Below are 18,010 nucleotides of genomic sequence, written 5' to 3'. Positions count from 1 at the left end.
TATATAAAAAACTTTTAACCAATTATAAAACAATTCAAAATAATGCTATGTAGCTTAGCAACCAAAACAATGCTCTATAATTTTGGATAGGTAAGCCTTTGAATAAATTTAAAACAGGTTTTAATTATATTTGTCTGTATGTAGTATATCATTTAATGAATTTCACAATTTTTTTTATTTATTTTATATATGATAATAAAAAAGAAAATTAATTAATGAGGGGAAAAGAGTCCTTAAATTGCGTCTCACCTTTCACCAATCGTGGTTTATTTTCCTCCACAACCAAATTCAGCATATTCATTTTCTCAGCTCCCAAACACTTTGGTATAACTACTATTCTTCTTCTTTATATTTATATATAATATATTTATTATAAAGTTTGTCACTTGACCTATAGACGAAGACTACACATACATAAATAGACCTCTCTCTCTCACACACATATAGAAATATATATATATATTATATATTTTATTTTCCCTCATATATTTTCCGTTACTTTCTCACCTCCCAAACACTCTTCATTCATACTGGTAAGCATATTCTCCCTCTCATTTTTCTTTTCTAATTCATTTTATTTATAAATATTTTACAATAAAGTTTATTTCTTTACCATATATGATACATATACACAATCACACATTTTTTATTTTGATATATATATTTTCCACTACTTTCTCTCCTCCCAAACACTCTTCTTATCTTACAGGTAAGTCTTCTTCTTCTTCTTCTTCTTCTTCTTCTATATATATATTTTTTCTACCATTTATTTATTTATATATTTTTTACAATAAAGTTTATTTCTTTACCATATATGATACATTCTTACACAATCACACATTTTGTTATTTTTGATATATTATTTTCCATTACTTTCTCTCCTCCCAAATACTCTTACAATAAATTTTACATGCATACAAAAAAATCACACTTTTTTTTTTATATATTTTCCATTACAATTTTCACTCCAACCAAACACTCTTTTTTTTCTTCTCTATATAATTAATTTTTTTTATATTTTTTTTAGGGAAAATGGGGTCAAATAATAATGATAATAGTAAAAATGGTGGAGAATTAGAAGAGAGGCTTTTGGAGAATGAGATTGAAATTAATGAAGGTGATTTGAAATGGAGAGTTTGGAGAGAAATGAAGTTAATTTGGAAAATAGCATTTCCTTCAATGTTGGCTAGAACGACGTCGTTTGGTGTACTCGTTGTGACTCAGTCATTTCTCGGTCACGTCGCTGAGTTGGATCTCGCCGCTTTTGCTCTTGTTCAAACCCTTTTCCTCCGTTTCATTAATGGCATTATTGTAAGTATTATTCTACTAATTATTTCATCATTTTTATTAAAATAAAATAAGTCATATTCAATATTAAATTCTACTAATACTAATATTATATTTCATAAGAATGTGAGGCGTTTGATTGGGAGGAATGAAAATATAGGAATAAGAATAAAAATGGGAATATGGATAAGATAGGAATGAAATGGAATAAAATTTAAAATGCATAAAAAAATTAATAAAAAAATAATTAATTTTTTTTCTTGTTACATTGGAATGGTCATTCCTTTCTTTTTAAAATGGAATATCCATTCCACCAAAATGGTGGAAAGAGCATTCCATTGGAATGCCATTCCAATACTTTAAAATGCAACCAAACAAATGAATGGAATGAAAATTGTTTCCTTTCCATTCTATTTCATTACCTCCAACCAAACGCCACCTTAGTGACCATAATTGCCCTTTAGCATTGAACACCATTAATATCTAATACTTTCTATATATGTCACACCGTAATTTTTAGCGATAATCTTTAAAAGTTATTACATTAAGTTATAGAGAATCGCTAAAAGGTGTTACTCCTGTCTAACACTCTTCTCAGTGTTATATTGCTATTAGTTGAATTAAGTATCGAGTCCTATATAACTTAATTAAGAAAATAATTTTTAGAGAATATCGCTAACTAATCATAGGGTGCTACCTATAAAAATTGTTAAGCATCACTAGTGCTCAATACTAATGCTCTAAATTAGATAAGATCTTATACTTAATTACACCAATAATAATATTAAAACATTAGAAGATACTAAACACTATTAATATCTTTTAGCGTTTCATTTTCTCTTTAATAAATTGTTGATTTGGCTTTATTAAGGTGTGGTGGTACTTAGCATAATTATAAATGGTATTCTATATAATAAAGTGTTGTTAGGAATTGGACACCTTAAGCTATTCATCACCACATGATAAGTAGTGATTAATAAGTTGTTAACATTTTCATGTTATTTGTTGCTTATCCTAATAGTAAAGGTAGTAGAGTGTTACTTTCACATTTTAATATTAAGTCTCACATATTTTAAATTGATAATTATTATAAAAAAATTATAAATTATTCTTAAAATATGTTATACTATATTATTGGTACCTAATAATAATATTTTTTTTAATATGATAATTTCTTAAAAACACTTATGATAATATATCTTAAGAATTACATATTGTATGGGTTCCATATATTTTAATTTAATAATAATAAAGAAAATGGCTTTTTTATTTTTATACTTCAACATAATATTTTTTTTTGTATTTTTACGAAATTTTAAATAGAAATTCCTAGCGGAGTAATCTAAATCGCAACTAAAAATCGTATAGCAACCTACACAGAAATTATCGGAGAAACCACTTTAAAAACTCAAACTGTAAATTTGAAAAAAAATTAAAAAACAATAGTAATGGGTTAATTTTCTTAAAAAAAATTATTAACTATACTTGTAAAAGTACTCCCAACACAAGTTTTTCTATTTTATTGTTCAAAATATCTCATTAAAACTTTTTTTTTTATTTTTATTTTACCTCATGTATATAAATAATATATTTATAGGGATATGATTTTGTCCTGTTATTGTACTTTCACGGATTGTAATTCGTGATGTACGGCAGCCGTCAGATGAGAGAGTTATTTGATCTGACGGTTGAGATTGATCTAGGATTAATTAGGGTTAAAATGTAGAAACGTACCCTGACACTCATTTAATGTACCCTGAGACCCATCTAATGTACCACGGAATACATTCCGTAAAAGTACATCACGGGACAAAATCATATCCCTATAATTATAATACACAAATATTTAAATATTATTATATTATATTTATTTACTTTTACACTTATAACTAATCAGCTATATTATAAAAATAATAAAAAATTATAGGCACTAAAACTTAAAAATTTCTTAGCACTAAAAATTTAAACTATTATAGCTCACTTAATATACATGTATTTTAAACACTTTTTTATTTTTTTATCTATATTTTACCTTTATAAATATTATACATTAACTATTGAGACATTTCTAATACACCATACACTATATTAGTTTTAATAACAACACTCATTAAAGATATACTACTCAATATTAGGGGTGTTCACAAAGTATCCGATCCAATCCAATCCGCACGATCCAATCCAATCCGCAAAATGCGGATATCCGCACTTGTGCGGATTGGATTGGATTAAAAAATCTAAAATCCGCACTTGTGCGGATTGGATGTTGTTTGACCTCAAAAAGTAACCGATCCAATCCAATCCACACTTAATTATATATATTTTTAAAAAATTATAATATGTAATATATATTAATTAAAAAAAGACACAAACTTCTAATTTCTTAATCTTTTTTAGTAATATATTGAGTTGGTGCATTTTCTTTATTTTGAAATAAAAAGCACAAGAAACATAATTCTTATTCACATAGACACATACACATAAAGTTTAAATATATATATATATACTAGCTTATTTATTTTAGTAATTAGATACATATATATATTTTAGTGTAAATCTAAAGATAAGTATATATATATTGATATATATGTATATTGGTTTAATTTGTATATAAATAGAGATGGAAATAGATTAGTATTGGAGATTAAAAAACAATAGTCTTTTTCTTAATTTTTTTTTCTATGAAATATTAAATAATTTATTATTAAAAAAGTAACCAATCCAAAATAACCGATCCAATCCGCACTATTGCGGATTGGATTGGATTGGATTTAAACTCTTATGCGGATCGGATTGGATCCAAAATATGAAATCCGCACTTAGTGCGGATTGGATGTTGTTTGACCAAAAAAGTGCGGATTGGATCGGATGAACACCCCTACTCAATATTATTAAATAATAATATAACTTAAGTGTCATTCTATTCTTTTTTATTATTATTATTATTGCTATTCTCTAAACTAGTCTTTAATGTCATTATCATTGCTTTTTTAAACCTATGTTAACTAGTTAATATTATTATTTATTTTTTATTATAGAAAAAAGTTAAAAATATTGTAATATTATAGTTTTTAATGATTGACATTATTGACTGTTATCTAAATAAATTATTAAAGAAGTAATGGGAGTGATTCCCTAAATTTGTAATGATCAAACAAAGAGAGTAAATACAAAAGTTTTTCATTTTTTTGTCTTAAAAAGTAAAAAGAAAAGTTATATACGTTGCAACTCTACATAGTTCAATCACGTGACAACATATTTGACTCACGAAACATATGTGTTTGGCTTTTGTCATTTTACGTAATATTTTTTTTTTATTATATTATTATTGGTATAATTAAATATTAGATTTTATATAATTTTAAAAAATAATTTTTAAAAAATATAATTTGAATAAAAATACTCTTGTAATAATAAGACTTGGTGTACTACATTTTTTATGTGACTACATTTCCTATATTCCCATAATATGACAGTCCGACCATCGAATCCCATGACAGTCCGACCATCGGACCATCGGACCCATTGTTTTTTCTTTTTTTTTTTGGTTTTCGGTGGGTTGCACGGGTTGAGAGAGAGAGGAAGAGAGAAGGGGTTGGGTGGTCCTCGGAGGTCGTGGAGGTGTCGGAGCCGTGCTCTTTGGTTGAGTCGTGCATGGAGGTTGTGGGTGGTCGTTTGGGCGAGAGAGAAAGAGAGAAGCTTTGGAATTGTTTGGTTCAAATGTGAGAGGTATTATGGGAATATAAGAAATGTAGTCATATATGGCATATGGTATAACATTTAGGTTTAGAAAAATAATATTAGAGTTTATTATGTATAGAATTTCAAATTTCCCAAAATATTTCAGTAGATTTTTTCTATCTGTTTTAATATTTAGAATATTTTTTAGTATATTTTTATAAATTTGTATATTATAGTTATTTAAGATTACAATTATTTTTTATAAAACTTCTAATCATTTATATTACTGAAAATAAAATTTAAATATTTTGTTGGGTGTTCAATTTTTTTGGCTCTCTAAAATATATAAAATTTTATGTAATAATCCTAAATAATTATAAGATGCAGATCACGAAAAAAATAAATTAAAATATTCTTTTAAAAGTTGAATACCAAAATAAATATATCAAGATTTAACACTTTTCACTTTATTTATTTTATACAAGATTTCTTTTGTTATAGCTTTGATACTAATTTATGTCATTCTAATTTAATATATCAGAATATTTTTTTTAATTATATCTAATTGAAAAAAAAAGTTTTAATTCTTAAAACCTTTAAATAATTAAATATTCCTTGTCGAAAAAAAATAAATTAATAATTTAGCCCCTTTCTTGTGAGTTTTTAAATAGATGAAAGGATAATAATTATTGTTACTTATTAAATAAATAAAATGATATAAATTAAATAATAGAAGGGAATAATTAAATTGATATAAAAATCCCTTTATTTTTAAAAGTAAATAATTTTCTTGAAATGTACTATATCACATGCTTTTGAAAGATCCAATGCAGAACTTTTCAAAATATTAGCTCTAAAAAGTCACCCAATATTTTCAATTTTGATACTCTTAGTGATGTCTAATATTTTATATTGTTTATATTGTAATTAGACTAAATATTTTAGATTTTTATTCATAAAATTTAATAACTGCATAATTTAATTTAATAATTATTTAAAAAATTACTACTAATGGTTTTATAATTGTAGGGATATGATTTTGTCCTGTTATTGTACTTTCACGGATGTAATCCGTGATGTACGGCAGCCGTCAGATGAGGGAGTTATTTGATCTGACGGTTGAGATTAATTTAAGGGTAATTAGGGTTAAAAAGTAAAAACGTACCCTGAGACTCATTTAATGTACCCTGAGACTCATTTAATGTACCACGGAATACATATATCACGAGACAAAATCATATTCCTATAATTGTATTAGACACTACTAATATTTAATAATAATGTTTTTTTTTTTTAGAAAATTATCACAATTTTTACCTAATCAAATATACGATAATTTGCAATGAGTAATTATGTAATTAGTGAGGGACAAAAATACTTATTTAAAGATAAACTCAAATGTGGATGAGCAATAATTAAATAAATTAGAGAAAAACTACAAGAGTTCTTTTTTCTTTTCTTTTTTTTTTTCTTTGTTTTTTTTTTTTTTGCAAGAAAGTTCATTTCAAACTTTTAAATTCAAAATTATATTTATTTATGGGGCAATGTTATATATATTTCTGACAAAGTCAGCTTAATTTTAGATCAGAATTCAGAAACTTTAATTTGGTCCCCTCTAAACATTTTTTTATGAGAGGTCCCTTCTAATTTTTAATTTAGTATATTATCTGACAAAATCTTGTTTGTTCAGATCTTGGCTTTTCTTTTTGGTTAAATGTTTTTGTTGAGAAGACAAGTTTTTTCTTTTTTATGTATAATTTTTCATTTTTAATTAATTTTTAAATTTTCCAATGAATGGTATGGTCTCTATCTCTATTAGTTATTATTATATTATTATAAGACTATTATAAATGAGTGGTAGAGTTCATTTGACAATATTTGTAAGAGAATTGCTATGGAATATCAGTGGTACCCAGCACGCTCTAATTAATTATATTTTTTAAAAATTATTATATTAAGGGCCCGTTTGGCACAGCTTTTGGAAAAGCTAAAAGCTGCTTTTCAAAAAAGCTGTGACAAAAAGGTGTTTGGTAAGCAGTTAAAAAACAGCTTATTGAATAAATTATGGAAAAGCTACATCTAAAAGCTAAAGCTGGTACAACCCAACTTTTAGAAAAAGCTGTTTTGATTAAAAGACTTTATAATAAATTATTTTTACTAAAAATTTATTTAATTATTTATTATATATTATAAAAAATAAAAAATATTTTTTAAATGAAAAATATTTAAATTTCTAATTTTTTATTTTATTTTAAAAAAATATTTTATATTTATATTTTTATTATTAATAAATAATATCAATTTATGTTTTTTATAAACTACAATTTTATCTTTTGCAAGTGATAAAAATATAATTTAAAAATATTAAAAATTATTTTTATCAAATGCATATAAATTTATACTATAGAAAAAAATAATTAAAAATATAGAAAAAATAAAAAATTTATATAACATATTTTTTTATATATATTTGTAATTATAATGAACTAGATTAAAATATTATCATTATTGTAATAGAATTTTAACAACTCACAGCACTTTAAAAATTATAATTTACCAAACACTCAGCTCAGCTTTTTTCCACGGTTAACATACGTTGCTTTTCCCACATACAGCTACATTCTTTTCCCCATGACACTTGTTGCCAGTAACCTAAATTATATGTGACTCGATACTTAATTGTATCAAATTATTTGATATAACACATCAAAAAATGCTGGACACTAATAATATCTTTTAGCATTTCTCTATTTGTAATTTGCCTCATATTTTTTCTTCCAAAAATAAAATTATAATTTGCTCCATAGTTATAATCTTTAAAAAAACAATACACAATAATTTTCAATTTTACGTTAATAGTGATTAAAAGTGAAAAAATTGTAAATAATAATAAAGTTGTTAATATGTTATAAATTTCAAGGGAAAAAACTTTATAAAAGTCGTATGGGAGTTTCAAATCCTATTTATTCTTAATATTTTGTTGTGACTAAAATGAAATTTAGTCGCAAAAGATTTTTTTTAGTGTTATGTTATATATTATTATCCCTCTCTAATTAAAATTTTTGATTTTGGATATGAAAATAGTTGGGAATGTCAAGTGCAACCGAAACCCTATGTGGCCAAGCATATGGAGCAAAACAATACCACATGATGGGAATTTACTTACAAAGATCATGGATTGTCAACATCATCACCGCGACGATAACTTTCCCTCTCTTCATTTTCTCATCACAAATCCTTAGAGCGCTAGGCGAGGAAGAAGATATTGCCGTTGCAACGGGGCAAATCTCGATATGGTGCATACCATATCTCTATTACTTCGTGTTTAGTTTCACTATCCAAATGTACCTTCAAGCTCAACTCAAGAATATGGTGGTTGGTTGGCTTTCGGCCTCATCATTCGTGCTTCACGTGCTGTTGTCGTGGTTTTTCGTGTACAAGCTCAATTGGGGTGTGGCCGGTGCTCTTGGTGGCTTAAATATCGCGAGTTGGGCTTCGGTTATTGGACAATTCATCTACATTTTTGGAGGTTGGTGTCCAAACTCTTGGAAAGGTTTCACTACTGCTGCTTTTAGTGATATGTGGCCTGTTGTAAAGCTATCAGTGTCATCTGGCCTTATGTTGTGGTAAGTATTTTTTTGAAGCAAAACGTAAAATTTATAGTTTTTTCATAAAATAATAGTTGAACATAAAACAGAACAATTAGAAATAATAGTAGAACAACTAAATAACAACTGTAGAACAATAATAAAAACTTAATATAATACACATTATAAAATTTACACAATATTTTTTTAAAAAAAAATTACGCTCCACAGTAAAAAAGTAAAAAATTTAAAAATTTCAGTACGTGGTGTAAATAATCCAATGTTAAATTATACACGTAATTTTATGTAATTTATTTGTGGGTCCCCTAGTGAAATGATTTTCTTATGTTATTTTGCACTTTGGTCCATTTTCAATAATTCTTTACAAAATAGCCTCCAACACTTAAGACTGCTGGTCGAAATTTTAAACAAAGGTTTTTTTGTAAAGAATTATCATAATTAGGCCGAAGTACAAAATAACTTTAGAAAATAAAAGAGTCTATTTTACCAATAGAAAATAATTTTGCAAAATGACATTCATATAAAATATTATATATATAATTACTAATATTATTGATGAAATTAATATAATTATGTTTTGTTTTGTTTTGTTATGTATAGTTTGGAGTTATGGTACAATTCGATTCTGGTGTTATTAGCTGGATATATGAAAGATGCAACAACTGCCATCTCTGCTTTCTCTATTTGGTAATTAATAATTAATTAATTACAAATCCAAATTGTAAAACTATTTCTTAATTCTTATTATATTAATTAACAAAAATTAATTACATGTTTGCAGTCTCAATATTTCAGCTTGGGAGTTCATGATTTGCTTGGGATTTTTAGGTGCTGCATGGTAAGTATATATATTAATTCATTTAATGGGTTTTTTTTTTTCCCAAAATGATATTTTTCTTAAGTTACTTTGTACTTGGGTTTAGTTTTGATAATTCTTTGTAAATTTTAGATAAGTTGATCCTTAGGCTATATTGCAAAAAATTATTAAAACTAAGCCAAAGTGCAAAATAATAATAATTCTTTTTAAATTATTTTATACTTTGGTTTAATTTAATTGCTATCGGTTTTTTAATAGTAAATAAGAGAAATTCGATATTGAATTACACTAATAACAATATGACTCTTCGTGATATCTATTTAAACACTAATAAACTATCCACTCTATTATCATTTGTCATATGAATTGAATATCGAAATAATTATTTTTTGTTTGGTGGATTTGTAGTGTTCGAGTATCGAACGAGCTAGGGCGGGGAAATGCAAAAGCAGCGAAATTTGCAATAAAAGTGATTATGGGGACATCCATTGTGATAGGAGTTATCTCTTGGATTTTGTGTTTGATATTTGGTCGACAAATTTCTTATATTTTTACAGATGATGAAAAGGTGGCTGATGCTGTAGCAGATCTCTCTGTTCTACTTGCCTTTTCCATCTTATTAAATAGTATTTATCCAGTTCTATCAGGTAATTAATTATATAATTGTTATTAATGTTTTATTATTAAAAGGGTTATTTTATACTTTGGTTTAGTTTCGATAATTATATAAGAATTATCGAAATTAAACTAAGCAAAAGTATAAAATGACTTAAAAATATAATATTAAAATGTATTTATTCAATTTTATTAGGTTTTATTATTAAAAGGGTTGTTTTACAATTTGGTCTAGTTTCGATAATATTTTGCAAAATGACCTCTGACACTAAACAGAAGGTCATCTTGCAAAGAATTATCAAAATTTAGCAAAAATATAAAATGACTTAAAAAAATAAAATCTCGTAATTTACATCTATATTTAATATATAAATATATTTTTATAATTATTTTATTGTAGGTGTGGCTGTTGGTGCTGGTTTACAAGGAACAGTTGCTATAGTAAATATATTTTGCTATTATTTGATTGGGATACCATTGGGAGTTGTTCTTGCTTATGTGATAAATCTTGAAGTAAAGGTAATTTTCTTAATTAATTTTAATTTATATTTTTAATGAAAATGAGTATTCTGCTATTTATCTCGAGCAATTTCATAATTTATGTTGGATAGCCAGATTCGTCGACATTTTGAAAAAGTTAGCGGTTGAGCAACTTTTTCAAAGTTGTTGACTAATCAACCTCATGGGCCATATAGCCGATCTTGAAATTTAGTAGGCTATAGAAAAAAAAAAATTGAATCCTTATTATGAAAAAATATAGTATTTTTTAAAAATCAAGAAAAAAAATATGTAATTTGATGAGGAGAATTTGTTTTTGGGTTCCTAGGCTAGATGGGCCCTAGACACAGGTTTAGCCCGTCTATACCCAAAGCAGCACCTAATAGATCGGGAATAGTGAAATTGTTCCAATCGGAATGAATAGCTTTATTATTATTTATGAATAAGTAATAATTAGTGAAAATAATTAATATATTTTAATATTATTTTATTCAATAATATTCTTATGTCGAAATAGTTACCATTAATTTTTTAGGTGGAATTAATCATTGGTTTAAAGTATGTTAATTATGGATTAATTAATATGTAGGGATTGTGGATTGGAATGTTGTGTGGAGTATTAGCACAAACAATTACACTTTCGATTATTACATGGAAAACAGATTGGGATCTTCAGGTACCTTCACTAATTATATTTACATATAACTTATATAAATTAATATACATACTATCATTATTAATATTTATAAAAAAAAAATTAAAAAAAAAACGAAATTACCTACCCTAGAAATCTGAATATTTTTTTACTAATGTATTATGAAACTAATTAATTGTGTTATTGCTATGCATTTTTAGGTCCGAAAGGCATCTGAACGACTTAACCGATGGTTCTTGAAGCCCGATGATGAACTCAGTTAATTAGCATTAAACATATTTAAATTTTATGCTATTGAAGCCCTCATATGTCATAACTTCATCTTTTAAAATATATTGCACACATAAATTTTGGTTTATTTATAGTAGTGTGTGTCTTTTATATTAGTGTAATAGACAAATATATTTTTGAAAAATAGGAGACATAGTTCATTAAAGAACTTTTTTTAAACCATAAAAGGGTAAATACCATTTTGGACCCTATGTTTTGCAAAAGTTACAGATTGGACCCTATGTTTTGTTAAATGACAAAATGGACCCTGTATTTTCTAAAATAGTAAAAATAGGACCCTGAGCTTAATTTTTGACAACTTTTTTTTTAATACAACCAACTTGAAGACAATGCTTAATACGAATAGATACAAAAAATGTAAACAGTTTTGTCATAGCACTTTTAGATCGGTTTATAATTAAACTTTATTTTGACAAAAAAATCAATTCAGGGTCCTATTTGTACTATTTTAGAAAATACAGGGTCCATTTTGTCATTTAACAAAACACAGGGTCCAATTGGTAACTTTTACAAAACAGAGGGCCCAAAATGGTATTTACCCACCATAAAATGAAGTAGATTTACATAACTTATAAATAAATTTAATTTACATAGATAATGCAGTTACTCTCAAAGGCCTATTATTATTTATCAAAATGTAATAATCATTTGAAAGAGTATAAATTTGTTACAAATTTGTAATTGTTGTAATAACTCACAAAATTATCACATTAAGGATGTAAAAATGAGAGTTACAATGTTTTGGTATCAAGTGACAAATAATGATGTTACAAAAATGACACAAGAAATTACAGGCGACATGTCACTTGAGCGTTTTAGGTCATTTTGAATGTTGTTAACCACTTGGTAACAATACCAAGTGTTGGAATGTTAAGAGAATAATTTGATAGAATTTCTTAATACAATAAAGAAGAATTGAAACTGAGCAGAGAGAGAAAACAGGGGAGATGAACTGAATGAAAAGTGAGGGAAATTGTTACTGCTCAATCAATGAAATTGAGTCAGTAAGAATCCTTTTTATATTAACACAAGTCGAGCAATTACAATAGAGTTAGTTAGGATCAACAACTAATTGTAACAGAATTACATCAATTCTTTAACAGAATAAACTGACCCTAAACTAACACGTGACACAATGAATTAAGTAATTGCTGTTGATTCACTTGTCTCAACTTCAGCTTCAGATATTCCAATATACAATTTTGTGAGTGAAAAATATTGAAGTTTTTAAGTGTATATTCTCATGGATTATACATGATAGGCTTTGGTTGTTGCTTGGTTCAATTTTGTGTTATTCAAGGGCTTCAACATTATCAAGACTAGCGTAATCGATTCTCGAATTTACTTAGTGATATTCATTATCAGTTATCTTTTTTTCTTAATATAATTATTAAACATATTCGTAAAACTACTAATTATGCAGCACATGGTTTTACTAGATATGTTTTTAGGAGGATATTGATTCTCTTTATATGGCAGATTTTAATGATTAATAATAGAGCATATTTACTCTCTAAAAAAAACTAAACAATTAAGAGAATCTAAAGATACTTATACATAATAGCTAAGGTGTACTATAACTACAACATAATACATCATTATGAAGTGAAAAAAGTTATAGTTATAAGTTTTTCACATGTCAAAAATGGATTTTGTTCTATTAGGGCAAAAGTATGTCCCTATCGGGGTCATGTCTTATTAGATGAATGAGACAAAAAATGTTATTTTTCAAAATGCTTTATATAAAATGATCTTTTTATAATATTTGAACACTTTGCTAGCATGTAAGAACTTGTTAGTATGAATTAATCGCGGAGAGATTCGATATTCTTTTTCCTAATATATTTAAGAACATGTCTATTCAAAGAGAAACGCTAAGAGACACCAGTATACTTATCACTTTTCAAGATTTTATTTTTATTTGTGTAATTAAGTATCGTGTCTTATATAGTTTAATGTAATAACTTTCATCGGTAATTAGTCACAAGACTCTAGGCACCAAAGCAATTAGGCCTAACCCTCAGCATAGGCGGGCTAGGCCTGTGCCTAAGGTCTACCTAGCCCAAAGTAGGGCCGGCAAAACGAGTCAGACACGATAACACGACTAAAATCTGCACAAGAGTTAGCGGGTTTGGGTTTGCCTTAAATAGATTTGATTCGTGTTCGGGTTGACTCATTTAACTCGTTTAATAAATGAGTCATGTTCGAGTTGACACGGCTAACACGAAACTGACCGTTATATGACCTATTTAAAGTTATTTTAGTACTTTGACATGTCATAAATGAGTTATAAACGTGTTAAATACTTTGTAAACGTGCCATTAGTTGTCATGTTTAAACAAAATATACTTATAAATGTGTTACACGGATCGTGTCGTGTCAACCCATTTATAAATGGGCAGGACCGGGTCTGAGTTGAAATGGGTCATAGGCAAAAAAAAAATTAGGGCCCTTACTATAAAGATAAATGGTAGGGGTGAGCAACGGTCGGTTTGGTCGGTTTTTTACACAAAAAAAAATCCAAAATTCGGGTTTCGGTTTTTATGGTTCTAATCCGAAAACCGACCGACCATTATAAAAATATAAAAAAACTGACCGTTTATCCACGGTTTTGGTCGGTTTAAACCGACCAAACCGAACTTTATTTTTTTTTTTTTAAAAAAAATAAGTTTTTAAATTTTTTATAAATATTTGAAAACCAAAAAAATAAAGTATTGTATCAAATATCATATAATTTAAAAATAAAACTTTCTTAGTTAAATAAATAATGTAAAATAAACTTTTTTAAATTTGTTGAAATTATTTGCGCTACTAATAGGATAATGAGTTATATTAAAAAACTAGTATTATTTTATGAATGTGTGTATATAATACGTAAATGCATCAAATATCATCCATAATCAAAATTATATATCATATGCTTAAATAATGAATAATTGAGACTTTAAATAAAAAAGATATAAGTAAAATTATTTTAATAAGATTGTATATTAAATATGTACAAAAATAATATATATTATATATAATATATATGTTCGGTCGGTTCTCGGTTTAATCGGTCAGTTTGCTATTGACACTAAAACCGACCATGTTAAGGCGGTTTTAACCAAAGGCGGTTTTTTCGGTGTTCGGACGGTCGGTTTACTCGGTTTAGTCGGTTTCTTGGATTTTTTGCTCACCCCTAATAAATAGTATTTTTAAAAATTATTAAAAAAAAAAAAAAAAAAAAATATAGGACGTGATTTTCTCTGGTTTTGCCCTTGCAGGCCGGGAGGGTGGTGCTATGGCTAAAACAAGGTCCGAGAATCGTGGAAAATCAAAATGCGCTACTAAAATCTCACGAAGAAAGGCCGGGAAATGGCAACGGCGATGCGATCTTCTTTGAGGCGATGGAGCGAATTGATGAAATTGGCCCACTGGAAGTCACAGATGAAGAGGAAGTCCCAGGGGAGGATCGGTTCTTTGAGGGAGAAGATCGACAGGAGTTTCGTCCTCTGTCCCCTGATACTTCTCTGAGGATGATTCAGAAGCAAGATGAGGTTAGGGAAGATGCTCGGAATGATTTTCTGCATTTCCTCATGGCAAATAACCAATGTAACAATGATCTGCGACAAGGTAAGGATTCCATTCCCCCTATTTTGCGTTCAAATTCTGTGATGAGAAACCTAGAAACTTCATTTAAAGATACGGAAGCGGGCGAATGGGAAAGTAAAAATCACTTTTGATGACATTGAAGAGGAAATTTTGTTTTGGAAACCTTCAATTGTGTGCTATGTTCTTGGAGTTAATCCTCCATTGCACATTCTTGAAGGTTTTGCCAAAAGGATATGGTACGATCGGAGTTGACGGGGTTAAAGCATTGGCTCATGGAATTTTTCTCATCAGATTTACATCTCTTGAGTTTAGAGATCGGGTTATGAATGGGGGTTATGTTTTTAATAGAAGACACGTAATCTTGAAACCTTGGAACCACAATATTAATTTCAAGAAAGAGGATGTCAAGTGTGTACCCATATGGATACAACTTGAAGATCTTGAGCGAAATATTGGGGCCAAGGTCTCTCTTCAAAATTGTTGGGCGAGATTGGTAAGCCTCTTTTGGAGGACTACATTACTAAAAATCGGGAAAATTTGGCCGAACTATGCTCGAGTTCTAATTGAAGTACGGATGGATCGGCACCTCCCATCCATGATTGAATTCGAAAATGAACATGGTTGTATTACTTCGGTGAGTGTCGAAGTACGAGTGGAGGCCGATCACATGTTCTCATTGTCTTGGGATTGGTCATTCGGTGAGAATGTAAAAAATGCTGCTACCACTCTTAAGCAACAATGGGTGGTCGAGAATGATAAAGAAAACGAAACATTCGAGGTAGATTCGATGGCTTTACCAAGATTGCTTCGAGGGCTAGAGTAGACAAAAATAAAGAACGAGCATGCCTACTACGGTAAGGATGGGGAACACTTTTCGGGCACTTAGTTTTGAAGAACAAGATGGGAACATTGAGGAAAGACATGGTGAATATGGTGTTGACATGGTTAGCAATGGTGAACGGAGAATCTTGATGATACGAGAGGGGGGAGGACCCTCTCTTTCCAATGGATAGATTGTTATGTTGGAATGTAGAGGGGCCAATCATCAATCTAAACAACGGTTAATCAAGCATTTCATTTTGGCTCAAAAAGATTGATTTTGTTGGTCTCCTTGAGACAAGGGTAAAGGCTTCAAAACTTGGAGCCTTGTACTCGGAAATGTTTTTAATGGTTGGTGTTTTTCTTCGAATATTGCTTGGCACTCGGGAGGGAAAATTGTGATTGCGTGGAATCCTTGCGGATTTCTTGTTGATATTATCAAATGTACTAGTCAACTAATGCATTTGAAGGATTTAATAGCCTACTCACGGTTATTTATGCTTCAAATAGTAGGGAAGAGAAGGTCTTTGGAAGGATTTATGTGATCTTCTACTAGTGAAAATTGGTGTATAATGGGCGATTTCAATGATATTCTTGCCAGGGTAAGGACTCATCTGATTTCCTTACTTGTGTCAAATAGTAGGATGTTAAAGTAAGAACGAGAATGATAGGTCTTATGGCCAATCAAGCTTGGATTGGGAAGTATGAATTTCTTTGGCAGGTATTTCTTAATGAGGGGCTCTTTGACCATGAATTATGAATGCATAATAAATATTTGTGAGAATATTAGTTTAATTTATTTTTTTTCAATTATTTTAATTATTTTTTTTATTTTACCTTAATGGATACCCGATGGATTCCCCATAACCGATGGGTATTCCCCTACCCCGAATCCGTTGGTTATTAGACGGGGATGGGGCGGGGATGGGGGTATAAATAGGTAGCGGGGATGGGGGCGGAGATTGATAATATACAAAGTCAAGCTACAAAACGGCCATATTTGCAGGAGAGTTTGCATCGAGATGGAAAGGCTAGCCGTGAGCGGTTGATACAAAAGCGACGAGGCTTATTCATATGTTTAAACAAAGCTAAATTGGAGTGGATTCAAGATGGAGACTCGGGTCTGCCTTATTTCATGCTTGCATTAAGCATAGAATAAGGCAAACCCAAGATCCTTTCCATAGAAAATCAAGGGGCAAAGTTGAGCGGATCTGAACTTATTTACATCGGCATTCTGGAGTTGGATTCAAAAGCTTACTTGGAAGCTTCAAAGAGAATCAAGGTTGTAGATAGCAAGGTATCTTAGAAATGGCCGAATTCTCTCTCCAAGTCGGTGATTCACTTATACGGTGTTCACTAAAGATGAGATCAAAAAGGCGATCCAATTTCTTGTTCTGACGGAAACAAATCTCGGGGCGAGATGGATTTTACTGAGTGGATTTTATCAAGACAATTTGGGAGATTATTGGTGAGACATATGTCTTTGAGTGCAATCTTTTACGAGTTCGAGTAACATCTTAAAAGAAATCAAGTCTCATGTAATAACTTTTATCGCTAACTAGTCACAAGACTTTAGGCACCAAAGCAATTAGGTCTGATCCTTGGTATAGGCAGGCTAGGTTTGTGTTTAGGGTCTACTTAGCCCAGAATAGGGCCAGCAAAACGAGTCAAATACGATAACACGACTTGAAACTTGCACGAGAGTTAGCGGGTTTGGGTTCGCCTTAAACGGGTTTGGATCGTGTTCGGGTTGACTTGTCTAACCCCTTTAATAAACAGGTCGTGTTCAGGTTAACACGGCTAATACAAAACTGACTCGAATGACCTATTTAAAGTTATTTTATTACTTTAACATGTCAGAAATGAGTTATACAGGTGTTGAATACATCATAAGCGTGTTAGTGTCGACCCGTTTATAAACTGATCGTGTTCGAGTTTTATTTTCGATCATGATTATTAAATGAGTTGTGTTCGGGTCAAGTATATACCTCTTATAGTTCTTAACACAACACGAACACGACCCGCGAACACGAATTACTACCCCTAATCCAAAGGCCTAAAAAAATTAATCTCTTCTAAAATTATACATTTTTTTAACTAATTTTGAAAAATATCATATTTTTTTTAAATAAGAGCCATTTTTTT

The 18,010-nt window shown here is 28.9% G+C and overlaps 1 protein-coding gene across 2 annotated transcripts; it reads left to right on the top strand.

The window, feature by feature from the left end:
• The first annotated feature begins 282 nt into the window (after positions 1-282).
• On the top strand, positions 283-11,519 carry LOC115723477 (protein DETOXIFICATION 25). Of its 2 annotated transcripts, none has more exons than XM_030652967.2 (9): positions 283-533; positions 1,028-1,311; positions 8,053-8,594; positions 9,177-9,263; positions 9,358-9,414; positions 9,802-10,040; positions 10,409-10,527; positions 11,096-11,182; positions 11,362-11,519. In XM_030652967.2, the coding sequence occupies exons 2-9, from the start codon at positions 1,033-1,035 to the stop codon at positions 11,422-11,424; spliced, it is 1,473 nt and encodes a 490-aa protein (XP_030508827.2). In that variant the 5' UTR covers positions 283-533; positions 1,028-1,032; the 3' UTR covers positions 11,425-11,519. The 2 variants fall into 2 exon arrangements, with proteins under 2 accessions (XP_030508827.2, XP_030508828.2); XM_030652968.2 differs by lacking the exon at positions 283-533 and adding an exon at positions 597-709.
• The last annotated feature ends 6,491 nt before the right edge of the window (positions 11,520-18,010 follow it).

Source organism: Cannabis sativa, chromosome 9 (assembly GCF_029168945.1).
Source record: "Cannabis sativa cultivar Pink pepper isolate KNU-18-1 chromosome 9, ASM2916894v1, whole genome shotgun sequence".
NCBI classification, from domain to species: domain Eukaryota; kingdom Viridiplantae; phylum Streptophyta; class Magnoliopsida; order Rosales; family Cannabaceae; genus Cannabis; species Cannabis sativa.
The sequence above is the reverse complement of the archived record's forward strand: the minus strand, read 5'-3'. Positions and strand labels throughout refer to the sequence as shown.

Coding starts and splice junctions, on each gene's coding strand:
- LOC115723477 (XM_030652968.2), top strand. CDS start 619: ATGATACATATACACAATCACACATTTTTTATTTTGATATATATATTT. Junction 710..1,027: donor ACACTCTTCTTATCTTACAG/GTAAGTCTTCTT, acceptor TATTTTTTTTAG/GGAAAATGGGGTCAAATAAT. Junction 9,264..9,357: donor ATCTCTGCTTTCTCTATTTG/GTAATTAATAAT, acceptor ACATGTTTGCAG/TCTCAATATTTCAGCTTGGG.